This window comes from Mustela nigripes, unplaced genomic scaffold (genome assembly GCF_022355385.1).
Source record: "Mustela nigripes isolate SB6536 unplaced genomic scaffold, MUSNIG.SB6536 HiC_scaffold_75, whole genome shotgun sequence".
In the NCBI taxonomy this organism is placed as follows: domain Eukaryota; kingdom Metazoa; phylum Chordata; class Mammalia; order Carnivora; family Mustelidae; genus Mustela; species Mustela nigripes.
In genome coordinates this window covers 2,404,326-2,424,060 of record NW_026739490.1, presented here as the reverse complement: position 1 = coordinate 2,424,060, position 19,735 = coordinate 2,404,326, and the positions used below count along the sequence as shown (strand labels likewise).

General features: G+C 50.6%; 1 protein-coding gene and 1 long non-coding RNA gene across 2 annotated transcripts in view; one reads left to right on the top strand and one right to left on the bottom strand.

Moving 5' to 3' along the window:
• Nucleotides 1-1,262: 1,262 nt before the first annotated feature.
• LOC132008130 (leucine-rich repeat neuronal protein 4-like) lies at nucleotides 1,263-11,929 on the bottom strand. The gene is made up of 5 exons (XM_059386524.1): nucleotides 11,765-11,929; nucleotides 10,114-10,774; nucleotides 8,768-8,972; nucleotides 5,172-5,309; nucleotides 1,263-3,664 (listed from the first exon to the last, which is right to left on the bottom strand). The coding sequence occupies exons 2-5, from the start codon at nucleotides 10,763-10,765 to the stop codon at nucleotides 2,422-2,424; spliced, it is 2,238 nt and encodes a 745-aa protein (XP_059242507.1). The 5' UTR covers nucleotides 10,766-10,774; nucleotides 11,765-11,929; the 3' UTR covers nucleotides 1,263-2,421.
• LOC132008134 (uncharacterized) overlaps nucleotides 10,781-19,735 on the top strand; it is a 48,010-nt gene continuing 39,055 nt past the window's right edge. The window contains exon 1 of the long non-coding RNA XR_009401548.1: nucleotides 10,781-11,275. This is a non-coding gene — a long non-coding RNA (uncharacterized LOC132008134). The remainder of the gene's footprint in view (nucleotides 11,276-19,735) is intronic.

Here is a 19,735-nt window from a genome sequence, read left to right as displayed (position 1 = left end):
TTGATTTTTTTTTTTTAAACAGAAATAAATGGTCTTTGGGATTGAATTGTTTCTCCCCAAAAGATAATGTTCAGTTCTAAGCCCTGGTACTTGTGAATGTGACCTTACTTAGAAATGGGATCTTTGCAGATGTAATCATGTTAGGATGAAGTCCTACTGGCTTTGTGTAGGCCATAATCTAATGCCTGTTGTCCTTATTAGAAGACAGAAATTTGGAGGGTATGTGCTATGGTGAGTGCCGTGAAATGTTTAAGCCTGATGATTCACAGACCTGTACCCCTGGGGCACATAATACATTATATGTTAATAAAAATAATTTTAAAAAGAGAAGTTTGACTTCTGGGTATATCCTGGAAGGAAATGAAATCATCTTGAAGATATGCACTCTATGTTCACCACAGCATTATTTACAATAGCCAAGACATGGAAGGAACCCGTGTCAATGGATGAATGGATACAATGTGGTATAAATACAGAGAGACACAGAGTGATGTTTATTATTCAGCCATAAAAATGGAAACCCTGCCATTTGCAACAACGTAGATGGAACTTGAGGGCATTATACTGAAGTGAGATAAGGCAGAGTAGAACAAATTCTGTATGATTCCACTTATATGTGGAATCTTAAAAACAAAAAACAAATAAAAAACCCAACTCCTAGAAACAGCAGTAGATTGGTGGTTCATAGGAGTGGGAGACAATGGGTGAATGTGGTCAAAGGGTACAAACTTCCAGTTATGAGTAAGTTCTGGAAATGACAATGATCCCCAGAAGACAGCACAATGATTATAGTTAATAATGTATACCTGAAAGTTGCTTAGAAAGTAGTAGGTCTTCAAAGTTCTTACCACACACAAAAAGGTATCCATGTGTGGGACGCCTGGGTGGCTCAGTTGGTTAAGCAGCTGCCTTCGGCTCAGGTCATGATCCCAGGACGCTGGGATCGAGTCCCGCATCGGGCTCCTTGCTCAGCAGGGAGCCTGCTTCTCCCTCTGCCTACCATTCTGTCCGCCTGTACTCGCTCTCTCCCCCTCTCTCTCTCTGACAAATAAATAAAATCTTTAAAAAAAAAAAAAAGGTACCCATGTGAAGGGAACCTTTTTTATAATCATTTCCCAATATATACGTGTATCAAATCAGATTGCACACCATGAACTTACACAAACTTATATGTCAGTTATATCTCTGTAAAGATGGGGGGAGAAATACTTTCTTAAAGAGGGAAGTTTGGACGCAGAGAATGCCATAAGACAATGAAGGCATCGATTCATCGATTGGATTTATTTGCAAACCAAGGAGCACCCAGGACAGCCAGCAACCAGAACAGGCAGGGAACAGTTCTGAGTCTCCAGAAGAAACCACTCCTGCTGATACTTTGGTTGTGGTTTTCTGGCCTGAACTGTAAGAACAGATTTCTGTTGTTTTAACCCACCTGATTTGTGGTAATTGTTCCAGTAGTCACAGAAAAGTGAAATAAGTACTAACTTAGAAAATTAAAATCTAGAAGTAATGACACACATTGTAATTTTATAAAAAATGCTTTTTTTAACATTGGTATACAAGTGAAAAGGTGTTGAAAGGCGTTGCCCACACTCAGATACAAATCATGAAGGCACTGTTTGATGCAATGGAGAGCAAATGCTTTGGCTTCTAGCTAGAGCCTTGACGTTCTTTTTTGTTCATCTCTTCTCTTAAAAGACCAAATCCCGGAAGTGATCCTATTGCGCTTTTTTAAGAAAAGGAGTTCGTAGTTTCTTTGACCACTTACACTCTGGAGAAGTCCAGTAGACAATGACTTTAAAAAGGACAGCTTGTCCTTGTGTTTCACAGAGGTTCCCAGAAGACTGCAGTTTTAACTACAAAGCTAAAAGCACATTTTTTTTTTTTGCCAAGAGACGCAATAAACCCCAGGCAGCCTCAGGAAACAGTAGTTCTCCCTTACCCCAGTTCTCAGATTAAGAATCCACAGGAGTTGATTCCTTGAATACCACGTGCTTTAGCCAGAAGCTTGACCAGAGGGAACGTCCCTGAAATGACTTGAGGATGTCACTTCCAGAATGGCAAAAGAGACTGAATTGTGTGAACTGTTTTATCTCTTCCTACTTACACACCCAATCTATTCGACTGGACTCCAAGGGGCATGGACTGCTGAAAAACAACAACACACAAGGCTGCGCTATGGCAACGGGAGTGGTCTGGTGTGAACTGTAACGTTTCTGGGCAGAGAACACGGCAGGGAAAGCAGTGGTTCCCCGGACAGAGAAACTGCATAGCAAGTTCCCTTTGTGCCGCAAGAGTGCTGGCTTCGCAGAAATTCACAGAGGCATTCTGAGCTGACAGGGTCCTCTTTGACCCTCTGTCTCTTCTTTTCTAAACATGGGCGGCTAGTTCTTAAGCTCCAGTGGAGGAGGGGGCGCGGAGCTAACTGAGCGTCTGGAGCTTCAGCGGGTAGTCGAAGGCTGGGTTTTTGTAGGCCACCAGGTGCGTGTTGTAGCACTGCAGGCGCACCGTTCTGCTGCGGCGACACAGACATGCTGCCAGCAGCAGGGTGGTGATGAGCAGGAGGCCGCAGGCAGTGCACAGCCCCGCGAAGACCAGCACAAAGCTGGGCTTGGTGGTGAAGGCGGCGCACGCCCGCGTCCAGCCCGAGGCCTGGACAGGCTGGCTCAGGCCCGCGCGGTTGGCGGCCAGGATGCACACGCGGTACATGGTGCCCGGTGAGAGCCCATACAGGGGGTGCTGCCGGGCGGTGGCATAGATGTCCGCCACCACGGTCACCGACTGGTTTTCTGCCCAGCCCTCAGGAGAGTAGTGGATCTGGTAGCCGTGCACCACCGAGTTCGGGGCGCACCAGTGCACGAGGGCCGATGTGTCAGTGGTCTCGGTCACTGCCTGCAGCCTTGGGGGGTCCGGGAGGCTGTCCTCCCCGCTGAGCCCGGGGCATCGACACCGTGAGCGCCTTTGCAGCTCCGCACATGGGGTCTGCAGGTGCTTGCAGGGGTGGTAATCACAGGGGACATCCTGGGGAGGTGCTCCCACCTCCTCCTTCTGCCCCTCCTCCTCCTCCTCCTCACTAGATTCGTCCAACAGCAAGACTGGAATCCCGCCCTCAGAAGGACTCGGATGAGGCGCCTGCAGGGTGGCCTGTGCCCTGTAGTCGGGCTGGGGCGTCTGCACCTGGCTCCAGGGGGTAGGGAAGAGCCCAGGGTGTTTGCCGGCCGAGGGGGTGGAAGCAGCTGACACGTGAGGCGCATGGACCAGCGTGGCAGTGTGCTCTTGGTGCTCTGCCCCAGCTGTGTTTGCAGCCCTGCGCGGAGCGCTGGAGGTGCTAGAATCTGCTGTGGGGATGGCCATGGAGCGGGCGGTCCCCACTTTGATGCCACTGTGGGACCATGCGGTTTGTGTGGTGGAATCCGTGGAGAAGGAGAGGGGCTTGGTGACACTCTGTCCAGCTTCCACAGGTCGAGTGGAAGGAGCTGTGCTCCATGGGGTGGTGAGACCCTGCGCTGACGGTTGGTGGGTGAGGGGAACAGCCGGGGGCGAGCTGGAATTGAGGGTGGTGCTTTGGTCCAGATGACACACAGTGGGCAGCTGGGACAGCGAAAGAGGGGCTGAGAAGAGGTCTTGGGATCCTGAAGCCGGTACACACACAGTGTCTGCTGCCCTAGAGGGGAGACCAACCAGTTAGAAGGTGTTTGAGTCCTCAGTGCAGACAATCCCTCTCATCAAACCCAAACATGTCTGCTAGGTCCCACCGACCACACACTCTCCATCCCTCACTTCTCTGACCCCTAGGGCAACCAGTGGAGTAGGCTTCCCTCATCATTTCCATTGAGCAGAGAAAGAAACAGAAGCTCAGCAAAAGCAACTAACCGGGACGCCTGGATGGCTCAGTGGGCTAAGCCTCTGCCTTTGGCTCAGGTCATGATCTCAAGGTCCTGGGATCGAGCCCCATGTTGGGCTCTCTGCTCAGCGGGGAGCCTGCTTCCCCCGTCTCTCTGCCTGCCTCTCTGCCTATTTGTGATCTCTGTCTGTCAAATAAATAAAATCTTTAAAAAAAAAAAAAAAAAAAAAAAAGGAACTAATTGCCCAAGATAACAAGTGGCAGAACCTAAACCCAGGGCAGGTTTGTGAATGGTGGCTCTGATTCTCCAAGTGTAGTCTGCCATTTTGTTGTCACCTATCTACTTCCGGGCTGAGTACTAGTAGTAATACTCATACCAGCTAACATTTTCTAAGTTCTTGCCATATGCCAGTGACTACTGTTAGCACTTTACTGTATCAACTAATTTAATCTTTAGAGCTTTATGAGGTAGCCACTATTCTCCCGATTTTATGGTGGGGAACAGAGGCACAGAGAGGTTCAGTAATGCAGCCAAAATCAAGAGTAGTAGTGGTGTGCAGAGGTTACACTCTCAGTCTCTTCATTAATACTGTAATGAGACCCTTCCCTGCAAAGGGCCGGGGTCCTTATCTTTGGAGATAACATGAGGAGGTGGGGGGTAGACTGATCCCCACTTCACAGAGGATGGAGGGAATGTCTCCTAAAGTGAGCTGGTGGAGCTGGTTTGAGTGTTTTCTGGTAGCCAGCCTGAGCATGGCTCCCCATGGCAAAAACAGCCCTTCTAGCCAACAGTCAATGGGAAGTCCTTGAAGGACTTGTTTTTCCCTGTCCACAAGAGCTCTGTAAGCCCATTGGCCTTGGACTAAATGATGCAGGGGACCGGGCTGCATCTTGGGGACTCCCTAGTGGAGCCCAGTAGTGGAGGCAAATAGATCCTGCCTCCTCCACCCAACAGCTGCATGAACCCAAGCAAACACTTCATCTCTTTGGGCCCCAACCCAACCCATCAGTAAAATGGAATACAGATAAGCCTGTCTCAGCAGAGACAATCTAGCTGTTGACTTAGCCCATTTTCCCCCATACTGGGCACAAACCTAGAATACATTACCCAGCCTCCCCTGTAGTAGGTGTGGCCTGCGACCAACATCTGGCCAATGAGATGCGAGTGGAGATGAGAGGCCCCACCTCCTGTCTCGACCCATTAAAACCATCCTGTCTGTTCCTCCATGCTCTCCCTGCCACTATGCCAACCTGCTCAAGAAGGGCAAGCCATAAGCTGTGAGAATTTCGGCTCACCTCTTAGTCATCTGCTTTGTAAGTATGTTACCTGCTTAGGACAGTCTTCTTTGCATCCCTGAGGAGCCAGGACAATTCACAGCTGCAAATGAGGGGGTTGCCAAAGAGGCTGATGGACAGGACTTGGGAGGAATGCAGGCTCCATGGAGGGAAAGAACTCAAGTTACAGCTGAAACATAAAAAAATCAAGTCAGGCTTTAAAAACCTAGTCAAAACAATATCCAGAGAGCCATGGTGGTGTCACTGCAAAACCATTCTGTTAGGGCTTAGAGGATACTACTTTGGACGAAACTCTTTAAGGACCTTGGACTACCTTTTTTTTTTTTTTTTTGGTCATCTGTAAAGCGGAGATACCAACCAACTCAGTCACTCTCACTCCTCCTATTAAATGGAGACAGTATTCCCCTGCCCATGTGTTATATCGCCAAGAGTCTATGACAATGACACCATTTATAATAGACCAGTCACAAGAAATGGCAGAAGTTCTTAATGAGAGCACTCTGGAATATGGGCTATTGCAGTTGAGCTGTTGCTGATGGTACTCAACCACCAGTCCTTTGGAAGATGCCTCGCTGGAGTGTATCATGCTCTTGCTGAGTAGAAATCTCCCCAAAACGTAGTAGCTTAAAACAACAAAGATCTGTTCTTTCTCCTGATTCTGTGGTTCTTGTGGTCCAAGCGAGCTCAGCTGGGGCTGGAAGATCTAGGATAGCCTCACATATATGGAGCCTCAACTAGGTTTGCTGGGGCCTCCCTCCATACACTCCTCATCATTCAGGAGGCTAGCCCAGCCTAGTGCACAGGGTGGTGGAGGGCGGGGAGGGAGGCGGGCTCCCAGGTGGGCTTCCCAGGAAGGGAAAAGCTCCAATCCTCAACTGCTTTCAAGCCTCTGCTTGGGTCACTTTTGCTAATGTCCCACTCGCCTAAGCAAGTCACATGGCCAAGTGCAGCTTCAAGAGGTGGAGGATAGACTCCAGTTCTTGATGGGAGGAGCTGCCAAGTCACATTGCAAAGAGGTGTGTCCACATGGAAATGTAAAGCACATAAATGAATATATACATATATGCATGCTTGCTTTCAGCCGATTTCACAGAGCCAGAGTGGAAATCTTAGAATCAGAGATCACTTAGCGCTTCAGCATCCCAAGGAAATATTTTTCATTTTGCCTGAAGGGGGAGAGGGGGAAAGGATTGTCCTCTTTTTGAGCAGGTAAGGTTCCCCAGGGCTTTACAGTCATTATCTCAGTGACAAATCAGTGAGAGAATGATATTCTGCTCATTCTACAGATAAGGAAAATGAATCCTTTCCTTATCCGGTGTCCCTTTCTGCCACCAGTGTGGCTTGCATGTGATGAATCAATTCGAATCACCACCTACATGGAGGTACAGGAGGGCCTGGCTCACATCCTGGTGTGGGTCACATTGTAACTTACAGAGCCCTAGTGTGAAAGAAGGTTCATTTGCTCTCCTAAATAACCTATTTTCGATTTTTTTTTTTTTTTTTTTAGATTTTATTTATTTGACAGACAGAGATCACAAGTAGGCAGAGGCAGGCAGGGGGGTGGTGAGGAAGCAGGCTCCCTGCTGAGCAGAGAGCCCGATGTGGGACTCAATCCCAGGACCCTGGGATCATGACCTAAGCAGAAGGCAGAGGCTTTAACCCACTGAGTCACCCAGGTGCCCCTCCTTTTAAGATTTTATTTATTTGGCAAAGAGAGAGAGAAAAAGCAGGGGGGGGCAGCAGGGAGTGGGAGAAGCAGAGTCCCCACCGAGCAGAGAGCCCAACATGGGGCTCAATCCCAGGATTGCTGGGATCATGACCTGAGTTGAAGGCAGATGCTTAACCAACTGAGCCACTCAGGTGCCCCCTCTTTTCACTTTTTTGCTGAACTATTGCCCCTCCCTCCTGCATGTCAGAGGGGACTGTGGAAGGCTTTGGGCACACTGGGTGGGCAGAACAGCCAGGAAGGTGGCCATCCCCTCACTGGTGGGAGGTGGCCATGCCAGGGAACCCAATATGACTATTTAACACAGGCCCCCCAGGGAAGGCTGTGGGTGAGCTAAGGAGAGCAGAGAGTAGGCCAGGCTAAAAGGGGGGAGAGGGTCCAGCAGGGCAGATGGAGACACTTGAGAGCACCAAGAAAGCAAGTGGCTGGCTCTTTCCTCACGCCCTGGCTGGAACACAGGTGTTACACTGGGGGTGGGGGAGCCTAAGATGAGCCAGAAGGGATTAAACCTCCTCCTTCAACCACAGAAGGCACCGCTAGGTTTTCATTTGGCAGGAGACTCAATCAGATTATGATTTAGACAGACCCCATGGCTGAATGTGGTGACTGGATGGTGTAAGTGTTCTTACCCTGGGGTCTGCGAAGGCGGGGTGTTGTGACCAGGGATGGGGTCAGGATTTGAGCCGGGGCAGCATGGCTCCACATCTGATACCTTCCATAGGAGTCTGAGGCTCAGAAGAGGAGTCGGAGCCCAAGAGGCTAATATCCCTTTCACCAACATCACTACCATCACGATTACCCTCACTGTCCCCAACTCACCATCATTACCAACAACATCACCGTCACCACCACCACTGTTATGGCCATCATCCCCATCACCTTCTTCACCACCACCGTATCATCACGAACAGTACAGCAAGTACCGTAATATGTCAGGCACTGAGCTAAGTGCTCTGCGTGTTCTGTTTCCTTTGTTCCCACGCCAAACCCCAAAGTGATTACTCGGGTTATGGCAGGTGCTAGCAGAGAAAAGAGAAAAGTGGCTACTTTGAAAGTGATGAGGGGCAAAGGTGCTTCATGGGTCCAGATGTGGGCCCCTAGGAAAGGAGGTGGTCTGGGCTCACCTTCAAAGGTATGTATGCTGCCCTTCCTGCGGAAGTCAGGTCAGGAGGGGGAGTACAGTGACACTTTGGACAACCAGGCTTGAAAGGACAGACTCTGGGCCCCAACTGCAAGTAGGATACTTCTATCCTCTCACCTTTCCTCCCTAGAACCATTCAAACCTTGGAAGGGCCGAATTGCATAAACTCTTGCAGGTGGGTGGGGGGGAGCAGGTGGATCCAGTAACAGAAGACCCTGATGCCTCCTGCCCTCTTCCCACAGCAAGTTTCTCAACCTGGGCTTAAAGGAAACTTTACACGCATGAGAGTTTGGGGTTTTACTCTTACTCTGGACAAGACTGAGTTGCATGGCTATTAGGCCACTGGACTATATCTGGTACCTGACCGAGATATCACCCAAAGGAGGAAGAAGAACAGAAGTCCAGCGAGGATGCAAAGGAGAAGAGGGAGAGGAATGAAGGTCTGATTAGCGCTATAAATGGTTACATCTGTTCAGTTTAGTGTAGTGGGCAGAAATCAGTTACAGAATTCACATGTGTCTTAGAACTAAAACACTTCTGGGGAGGTGCCTAGGTGGCTCAGTGGGTGAAGCCTCTGTTTTTGGACCAAGTCATGATATCAGGGTCCTAGGACCGAGCGCCGCATCGGGCTCTCTGCTCAGCAGGGAGCCTGCTTCCTCCTCTCTCTCTGCCTGCCTTTCTGCCTACTTGTGATCTCCATCTGTCAAATAAATAAAATATTTTTTAAAAAAAAGAAGAAGAAAAAAAAAAAAACACTTACTTCTGGAATAGAAGGACCTGTAGGCGAGGAGTGTCTTGGAAGAGCTGGGTGTGGACAGAAGTCAGGGCGGACGAGTCTTGACAATCCAGCTGCTGCAGGTTGGGGATCATCTTGAAAATGGCTGCCTCCAGGGTCCGCAGCCTGGGCATCTTCCTCAGGTGGAGAGAGGTGAGTTTCGGCAGGTCTCTGATCCACCCTGACTGAACTGAAATACAGAGGGGGAAACTGTCCACTACCCAGGAAGGCACAAACCCGTGAGGCCAGCACAGCATTAAGGAAAGGAGGAGATGGACGAGGTGAGTCATAAAGGTCATTGAGGAGTATGGACAATTAACAGCTTTGGGAATCTCAGAAGCATAGACCGTTTCAGTTGGAAGAGCCCTTAGAGACTAGGCTGCCTGCCTGCCTTCCTTTCTTCCAGCCCTGGGGCAGCTAAAGTCAAAGACAGGTCCAGGGCCACTCAGCTGGGGAGGGATGGCATGAGGACTTGAACCCAGGACACTGTCTCCAAGGCTGCTGTTGCCCATCCTCTTGTTAAACTTCACAGGGAACTACCCCAGATTTCACTCTGAGGGCTACCAGAAGTGGGGGTGGTTTTGAGAGGGGTAAGGAAGGGGGAGATGAGATCAAGGCCGAAACCTAATTTTGTGGCTCCCCCAACAAGTGGAAAATGTGCTACTTTCCCTGTTTTCCATTCTCGCTCTTTTTTTTCTGTCCACATTGAAATAGGTGATTATAGGCATATATAGTGTTGCTGTTGTTTTTAAATAAAACCACCCTAGTGAATCAGTTAAAACATGCCAAGTGCATGTGTCTTGTTTGACGATTCAACGTTCACAGAAACCACTTGAGCCAAACCAAGTAGAAAGATCAACCAATTCATGCTCAGGTTAAACTGAGTGTTTGGTGCTAACTTCATTCATTACTCAGCCTCGAAGCGATCCCACTTCCCCATTCTACAAGCATTTGTCAGCTCCGCTAGGTAGCAGTAATCAGAGTGGCTAAGGCTGGGCTTTGGGCCCAAATGCCCGGGCTCAGATTTGGAATCACCACTTAAACCGCGGGCCGCTCGCTCATTCCGCTGTCCGCGCCTTGGTTCCCTCCTAAGGAAAGCGGAGATCCCTACTAACAGTCCCCACCTCTCGGGCCTCCAGAAGTTAACCACCCTGTGCCCTTCGAACCGGGCTGTTGCGCTCTGCAAACTGAGGTGGGGCCCTTTCTGAGCCGCACGGGGAGCTCGGTGCCCTGGTCGCCGCCCCACCCCCCACCCCGGAGGAAGCTCATGGCCCAGCCCCGGGAGCGCCCGCCCAGCCCGGCTCCCAACTCCCGGCGCCGCCCGGACTCACCGCGCTCCAGGAACGTGCCGCTGAGGTCCAGGACCTCGAGCGCGCCTCCCGCTCCCGCGAAGGCCCCGTCGGCGATGCCCGCCCCCAGGTCGCGGCCCAGCGCGGTGCCAGAGAGGTTGAGGAAGCGCAGCGCCGGGAGGCAGGCGAAGGCCCGGGGCTGCAGCGTCTGCAGCGGGTTCCCGGCGAGCGCCAGCGAGCGGAGGCCGGGCAGCGCGGGCCCGGCGCACGGCGGCAGCGTGGCCAGCTGGTTGTAGCTGAGGTCCAGCGTGTGCAGCGCCGCCGGCCCGCCGGGGCCCCAGCGCAGCTCGGCGATGCGGTTGTGGCGCAGCATCAGCACCTGCAGCTGCGGCAGGGCGCCGAGCTCTGCCGCGCTCAGGGCGCGCAGCAGGTTGTGGCTGGCGTCTAGGTTGCGCAGCGCGGGCGGCAGACAGTTGGGCAGACGCTCCAGGCTGCGGTTCGCCAGGGTCAAGGTCGACGCTCCCGCGGAGGGCAGCCCCTCGCAGGGCGAGACCGTGGCGTTGGCGGCCCCGCTTTCCCGAGAGTCCTGCCGAGTCAGCCAGAAAAGAGGGCCCCTCTCCTGGGGAGGCCCTGCCAAGCAGAGGCGCAGCGCCGTGGGCAGCAGGACCGGCAGGGCCAGCAGGGCCCACCACATGGTGCGTGGCTGCGGAGAGAACAGCGAGACAGTCCCTTCAACGCGCAGAAATCCCGAACGAAGGGGCAGACGTGGCTCTCTATCCCCCTGCTCTGCGGAGAAGCACAAGGGCTGGCTGTTCCCTGAAGGACGGGGCAGGGATGAGGGGGGAGCTCCTGTAGCACCTCGTGCCCTTCCCGCTCCCAGATGACTCTCCCTCTAATTCACTTGTGGGTTAGCATCCACGAGTGACTTCTTGCAGAAGGCCTCCTACGTCTGTCCCCTCGGGCCCGAACGTCCAAGTAACCTCCTCCCTTGTCCCCATTGCATGAGCTTCTGGAGGGAAGAGACTGTGTCCTTTATTGCCGTAAACTTTCCCCAGGTGCACAGATGCTGCCCCAGAAACGTCTATTAATAATGAGCCGGTGAACGACCTCAGTCAGGAGAAGCTCTGCTGGAACGGGAACATGGGACTTACGGAAGATTTTGTTGCCTCAGTTTTTCCCCTTAGAACTAATGGGCCAGCCACAGGTGAGTCGGATTTGCGTTTGACCTGGTTTGCAGGTCATGGTTTAAAATGAATTCTGAGGGCAGAACTTTCTCTTCAGAGGGCTCTTTCTTGAGATGGTACTCCGAGTTGCCTTTTGGGAGGAAAAGAGCCCCCAGAAAGCTGGGAGGCTTGGAAACCTGGGTTCAGTGGTCATAGCAACAAAAGCCAGAGCCCCTGAGCTCACCCTTGCCCTGGAGAGGTGGGTGAAGCTTTCTGGGTGTGGAGTTTCTAGAGTCCTCAGAATTTCTTAGGGCAGTTGGGAGATCAGGTAGGGGTAGATCAAAAACCCTTTCACATGGCCCCATCTCTGTAGGTGTGTATCCTCTACCACTGTCTCTGCCGACCTCCAGGTTTCTGAGCAACCACCCAGGGGAGGGGCTTCTCTCTTGCTAGTTGGGGGTCCAGGCAATGAGAAGGATCCTGGAAGCTGGGGCCAGGAGTCCATGCGTCTGGCAATATGTCATACTCACCCTAAGCTGTCCTTTTGGAGTGTGGCACCCCTTTGCAGTCCTCTATCTTATAGATTCCAGAGGTCCGTGACTTAGACAGCAGCTCTGCTCCGAATTCCAGAGGGAGGCCTGTTTCCCAGGTACTCCTGCTCCAGGCCCCACCCACTGAGAGGGCCTGAGATACTCCAGTCCCTGCAGCTCCTCCTTCCCCACCAAGACTGTGGTTCTTAGCCAACACTTTCAAGGCCTGTTTCCCTCCTCCCCTGCGCTGGGCCTGGCACTTCCTTCCCGCCCTCCCCCCATCTTTACCTTTCCCTACACTGCCTTTCCAGAGCCTGACAAAGGGAGGGAGGCAGCTCTCCCTGGCCAAGGAGAGGGTGCTAAGGGGTGCAGTGAGGGAGAGGACTCTGATCTTCCTGCCCTAACACAGCTGATGAAAACCCCTCAACTTAGGAACCCCAAGGGGAAGCTCCACTGGGGCCGCCCCTCCCTCGCTGGGAGCTTTGTACTATCGCTTGGTAAGCTTTGCTGCCCACTACACTTCATCTGGTCGACCTCTTCATTCTTCAAAGCAGTGGGACCAAGAACCATGGACTCTAAAGGCAGAGAAATCCCGCAACTAAACCAGATCAGGCGTTCCCAGGAGTCGTTAGATTGGTCTCTCTGGGTCCCAGTTTGGTGAAAGCATGGGTGTGCGTTTCTCTGTTTATCTTGTGAAGAGAAATAAAGATGGCGGAAATGCAGCAAGAAGGCTGCTGCCCTGTGCATGGCTGGGGCGATTGATACTGGCTACCAAGAGGTCTCCCAGGCTACCCAGGTCTCCCCAAAGCAGTGATGTTAAATATGCTTTGTTTAGTGCAGACAGAGCCCTCCTTCCCCAGAGATCCAAGACTGGTCATTTTGTCTGAGAGCCTTTGAGCTCCATCCCCCATCTCTTTTTCTGACCTCCCTCCTTGCACCTTCCCCACCCCCGCCCCCGCCCCAGCCGGTGGTTAATCATCCCCATCATTGTGTACACAGACAAGGACCAGAACTTACTTCATAGATCTTTCCGCCCGTCAGTCCTTATCTGAGCAGCCCTGAGGAACTCCAGGACACCTCGGAAACTGGCATGTTGCGCTAATTGGATAATTGCAAGTCCCCTGGGATCTCCTTTGAGGACTTCTCTACTGAAAGCCTCAAAATACCAGCCCAAGTACCAGCCCGGGTCTTGCTGCTCAGAAGCATTCCTTCATCTGCTCTAGGTGGGGGAGGGGAGAGGCCTGTTCTACACAACACTGCCTAAAGCAATGCAAGTCCAGGGTCCAGGCCCCAGAGCCCCTCCCTGCTAACCTTCTCTTGTTAAACCAGCCAGTCAACCCTCTAGGCCAGCAGGGGTTTGGGGAGCACAGGCAAGGCTCTCAGATGAGAGACGAGAGGGGTCAAACTGAGACCCTGAAACAGAGACCCTGAAGAGAAAAGAAGCTGCCCCCCTCCCATAAGCCTATAAAAGAGGATCCCAGGGAGCAATGCTGGGTCCTCTGCACACCAGTGGGGCAAGGGGGCTGAGGAACCCCACTGAGGTAATTTCCCTGTACTGCCTAGAACCCCAGGCCTTCTGAGCCAATGTCTTCTCCCTGCTGCTTGCTGGCTAGCTCACCCATGGTGGCAAAGGCCCGGCCTGGGCAGGATGACTTGATGTCTGAGCTTGGCCATCTGGTTTGCTCTTGTCATAGCCAACCCAAGCAAACACACCCTTGGTGGGCTGGCGAGGTTGGTGGCAGACTCTTCATGGCAGAATTTGCTTCCTGGTCTTGCCCAGGTAGCCAGTTGGCTTTGCCCCAGTGGGTACACTCAGCTTGTCACCACAGCCATCTTTTAAAAATCCAGCATCTAAAAAAAAAAAAAAAATCCGGCATCTACTATAGTCAGAGCCTAGTGCCATATGCGTGTACTATTATTCCCATGGTACAGATAAGGAAACTGAGGTTCACAGGTGCTGCCTAGGTTCTGGAGCACACAACTACCTAGTCTGTCTGGCTTAACCACTGCTTTATATTGACTTCCATAGGCCTCAGCATTTGACCATGTAATATGCCCTGTAAGCACAAGAGAACATTTTCCAAATATTTAGATAGCCCCAAATCATGCAAGAAGCCAGGACAGGTGGGAAATTCCTTTTCATAGGTGAGCAGCTCATTTTCAGAAGAAACAGAGCCAGATTCTTGCACCCTTGAGGGCCCAGGACAGAGGCAGACATCTGGCCAGGGCCTCTGGGTACCTCTCAGGATGCCCCGGCCTTCTTCTTCAACCCCTTCTCTTCTAACACCTCTGGGAGGTTAGGAAAAGATGACTGAAGAGTTCCTCCCCCCCGGACAAGGATGCTAAGGTCCCAAACAAAGTCCTGAGACCAACAAGTTTGCCATGCCATGCCAAATGCCACGCAATGTCCTGTCCTCCATCACTTTACCCAGGTGGCTCCCTCTGCCGAGATGCTCTCCGCCTTGACCACCTGACTCCCCGTATAAGCTTACTCTTCTATATCTACTGTGGGTTCTCTTGAGAGTTGACCTTGAGCGGCACCTGGGTGGCTCAGTCAGTTGAGTGTTTGCCTTTGGCTCAGGTCATGATCGCAGGGTCCTAGGATTGAGCCCCATGTAGGGGCTCTCTGTTCCGAGGGGTGTTTGCTTCTCCTTCTCCCTCAGTGCTTGCTCCCTCTCTCTTTCTCTCAAATAAATAAATAAAATCTTCCAAAAAGAGAGAGAAAAGAGTTGATTTTTGAGATAAGGACCTGGGGGCAGGTAGTTTATTTGGGAGGTGACCCGGAGGAGCATGGAGGGGAGCAGGAAGTGAGACAGGGAAGGGAAAGCACTGTAGCTGTGTTAACGAACAGCTCAGTCAATCCCACTGGGACCCCCCGAGAAACATGAGGGGAAGCACCCCGCAGGAGGAAGTGGTGAGAAATTGGGGCTATTTACTCACTAGCTTCTGCTTCTTGTTGGCTCAAGGGTTCTTTCTTGTGGCTTTAAGTCCCTGACACTCCTAGTTTGTCCTGAGCACGAGTCGAACAAATCTGATAGGAGTGAGCGTCTACAACGTCAGCAACAGCACCCTTCATGATTTTGCCCAGGCAGGCTCTCCCTTGGTGGGCCTCTCCCAGGTGACCCAGGCTAACTGCCATCAGGTGGGTTGGCAAGTCTCCTTAATATAGGCATTAAACTTCCTGAGACTTGAGCCACGTTGTTGTTCTCAGTAGCCCTGGTGCCCAGGGTTGAACCTGGCACGTGTGAGAAACATTGCACAAATGCGTAGGAAGACTACTCAGCGAGTCACAGTGTCCTCCGCAGTGACCAGGAGAGGAAGGGACAGGACTCCAAACATTAAACACCGAATCCCCAGGCCCCCCCAGCATCCCAGCATCAAAAGAGCTCAGGTTAGGGTGGACAAGGGGTCTGGTGGGTGGGATGGGGGTGGAGGGAGAGAACTGAGTCATAAAGATTTTTCCAACCCAGATTCCCCACACGCTTATGGATTTGGGGAGGAAAGATCTCATGGAAGTAGATCACAAGGTCAGAGTGTTAGTGAAACCAAATCCTGCAGGGGGAAAAAAAAAAGAAAAGAGCCAGCAATTAATTATACACTTGGCTACACTTGTTTTCTGGGCTTAGTTCAAAATCAGACATGTGGATTTTTGGCCTTAAAAGTGCTTTTACAACTTGTCTGGTTCCACTCTTCCCTGTCCATTTTAGAGGGAGGAAGCTGGGCCCTAGGGAGGACAATTGAGTTGCCTGAGGTCACAGAGGTGAATCCCAGTAATCCAGTGAGAAGGAGGGGTGGCCTGATTCTCATTATTCTAGACCGGGCTCTGGGCTCATTTGCATAGTGGACCAGGTCTCACCAGCACTGGCATTAGCACTGTGGGTCTTTCTCACCTTTTCAAAGGTATGGCTAAGTGGACACACCTGATGAGTTGCTAGGCAAAGTCTCTGGACGTTCTGATCCTACTCTCCCCTTTCCCATCCCCAGAACTCCAGAAATAAAGCCCAATAATATATGTTGGCCCTGAGATTCAGAACTGGTGCTTTCCCAGGGGTCCTGTCCAGCTCTGTTCGCAGCGGCAGCAGCCTGGGATGGCCCGAGGAGGGCTGGTCTGGGCGGCAGGTGACTGTTCAGCCAGCCACCCTTGCCCTGCTTTCCAGATGCCAGACGGCTCTGCTGAGGGCCCTTCCCCTGAGTGCTGGAGCCGGAATGTAAAAGTGTAAGAGCACCGGAGGCTGCATTCTTCTCTGACAGCAGAGATAAGCTGGAGGAATGGGAGGGGGCTTGAGGGAGGAGTCGGTACCAGGTTATGGAGTCTCGGGGCAGCCAGCTCTCAGGGAATGGTATGCAGAAAAGAGGCCTTCAGGTGGTAGGGACCAAGACGTCCGTGTGGACTCCGCTGACGTGGCCCACCTGCCTATGAGGAAATGATCTTCAGGGAATAAAATAGTCATGGGTTGAGACTCATGGTAGTTTCCTATCGAGGCAACCCTCAAGAGCAGTTAGGTTTTTAGCATAACGACTAGTAGAATGCTTAGAATTAGAAATATATATATCATTTGCAATTCTGGAAAAATCCACAGTGATAAAATCCCGCCTGAAATGAGAGGTCAGACTTGAATCTGCCGCTTTATTTGGCAGGTAGCACGTGGAACAAGACAGTACCTGGGCTTTATTATAAAACACATTCTGGAATTTATTACAGCCTGAGGCAGCACATGAGGGGAAAGGTCCTGAAACTGGGACAAGATGCCAGGTTAGCATTTCACTTTTAAAATCGGGTACAGTATCTGTACTCTGAAGCTTCTATCTCCTATTTTTCATCTATAAAGTCAACAGACGGGTTCAGCTACCGAGCATGCCCCAGGTGAGCAGTGTTGAAATGGGGACTCAGAGATGAATGGGACCTGGACTAGAAGGGGCAGTTCTCAGGCTAGGACGGGCAGAAGACAGAGAAGAGCCACCAGCAGCGTGAGCATGCTGTCTTGTCCTGAGAGGCTGAGATGCAAGCTCTGGCCTAGGCTGACTCAGTGTCTAGCTTGTTCTCTGCTGAACCTCAGCGCCTGGCAGTGCCTAGATACAACGCGTGTTTTTAAGAAATATTTGCTGAGTGAATGAGTGTTTATTAACTGTGTCCTCCCCTTCTTTGGTTTCTGATCAGCTATATTTCCTTGATCGGGGTTTTGCACAGAGCAGCAACGGTTTGCCTGCATATTTATGTAGATTTTTAGTACGTTAAAGAAAATCCTCCCTGGAGATAAAAATATATGTTTATAAAAAATAAAAAATTTAAAAATATATATATATATCTTTGAAAAAAAAAAAAGAAAAGAAAAGAAAAGAAAATCCTTCCCAAAGCAAAAGCGTTCAAGTTAATCTTGCAGAGCTTGGGTGATGTTTATTTCCCATTGCCGCAGTGACCTACACACATGGTAAGACTTTGTTGAAAAGGAAAATGCCTGCTGTCCAATGAGTGTATGGGCATGCGCTACTTACCGTGGAAACGTAAATTCAAACCACAGTGAAACACTGCTATGCACCTGCCAGAATGGCCAAAATTAAAAAGACTGACTGTACCAAGTTTTGGGAAGGGTGTGGAGCAACTACAGGGCTGGTGGGAGTGTCAAATGGTACAACTACTTTGGAAAACTGTCCGTTTTCCAAAGCATATGTCTAAGCATATGTCTATGTAATGACTCAGCAGATGCACTCTTTTTTTTTTTTTTTTTTAAGATTTCACTTATTTATTTGACAGACAGAGATCACAAATAGGCAGAGAGGTAGGCAGAGAGAGAAAGAGGAAGCAGGCTTCCCACTGAGCAGAGAGCCCGGTTCTGGGCTTGATCCCAGAATCCTGGGATCATGACCTGAGCCGAAGCCAGAGGCTTTAACCCACGGAGCCACCCAGGTGCCCCAGATGCACTCTTTATAGTCAAGAGAAAGGAGCATATAATCCACCGAAAGAATGTTTGTAACAACCATTCAAAAAAGCCCCAAACTGAAAATAACCCAAAGGGCTGTAAATAGGAAAATGAATACAAAAAGTGTGGCAGAGTCATACAATGGACTACTACACAGTCACAAAGCAACAACCACCACCAGCCAGATGAATCTCACGGACAACAGAAGGCAGGCACAAGAATACATTCTGTATGGTTCCATTTATGTGAAGTTCAAGAACAGGCAAAACTAATCCATGGTCAGAACAGTGGTTATTTTTGAAGAGCATCCCAAGTACAATGGTCCAGTAGGTGTGAATTGCAGGTATGACAAGACATGGTGGATTGAAGGAACAGGCAGTTCAATATGGCAGGAGGCTAGTGGGGGCCATGGTGGAGTAGTGTAGGGAGAAGACATTGGAAACATTACTTGGGCTTATTTTGTGAAAGACCCTGTGGTGGTTATTAGAGCTATCTGCCACATATGTCAACATTTCTCTCTCTGGTCACTCAGAATTGTGCTTCCTAATTCCTTATTGTTGAATGTTTCCATATTTTGTTCTGCTCAATGAGTGGTAACAGGAAGCTATATTCGTCACTTCCAAACAATGCATTTAATTGCTGGTGTGAGACCTTCCAGGGCAATCCCCTTGGGCATTGGAAATATTTGGGAAAGTGGTTGCTGTATCAGCCTGGCTCCCTGGGAAGACTGGAGCTCCCTTGTTGCTGCTGTGCCTGTATGGGGAAATGGACAAGAAGTCAGTGAATAAGATAGTTACATATTGCAATTAAGAATTATGAAAGAGGGCACCTGGGTGGCTCAGTGGGTTAAGCCGCTGCCTTCAGCTCAGGTCATGATCTCAGGGTCCTGGGATCGAGTCCCGCATCGGGATCTCTGCTCAGCAGGGAGCCTGCTTCCCTTCCTCTCTCTCTGCCTGCCTCTCTGCCTACTTGTGATCTCTCTCTGTCAAATAAATAAATAAAATCTTAAAAAAAAAGAATTATAAAAAGAATTATAAAAGAAATCAGGGGTGCCTGGGTGCCTGGGTGGCTTAGTGGGTTGGGCCTTTGCCTTCATGTTGAGTCATGATCCCAGGGTCCTGGAGCCCCACGTGGGGCTCTCTCCTTGGCAGGGAGCCTGCTTCTCCCTCTCTCTCTGCCTGCCTCTTTGCCTACTTGTGATTTCTCTGTCAAATAAGTAAATAAAAAATCTTTAAAAAAAAGAATTATAAAAGAAATCAAAAGGCTGATGTCATATAAAGGACTTGGGGAGGAGTGTAGGGGTGGTGTTGGAGAAGGGTTGCTTCATTTGCACCGAGGCCTGAGGATGAGATGGAGCCATGGGGGCCATGCAAAGGGCCAGGGGACTGATGTTCCAGGGAATAGCATGAGCAAAGGTTTGGAAGGGAAAGAGCCACGAAGCAGATCTTTGTGGCTGGAGGATAGCAGGGCAGGGATGTGATTACACAAGTGGGTTGTGTTAAAGGTCACTCTAGTTTCTTTGTCTGTTGTAGGCCAGAGCAAAGCTAGACTGCTCCATGAGGGAGATGTTGAAAGTGTCCCTGGGGGAGGAGATGCCAGTTAAAGAGTGATGATGGTGAAAGTGTAGATAAGCGTTCACATCTGAAACATGTTGTGAAAGTGGAATCTGTAAGACTTGTTAATGGATTGGAAGTGAGGTGTGGTAGGCTGAATCAGGGCCCCCAGAGATACACATAGTTCAATTCCTAGAAACTAATATGGCAAAAGGAATTTGCATATGGGATTAAGGTGAGGATCTTGAGATGGGGAGATTATCCTGGATTATCTGGTTGGGCCCCCGGCTAGAACAACAGGTATCTTTATGAGATGAAGGCAGAGGGAGAGTTTACAACAGAGAAGGCCATGTGGAGACTGTAGGAAGATGCTATGTCATTGGATTTGAAGATAGAGGAAGGGGCCTGGGAATGCAAGGAATGCAGTGTGGAAGCTGGAAAGGCAAGCGCATGGGTTGTCCCCAACCCCTCCCGAGTTAGTATGGCCCTCCTGGCACTTT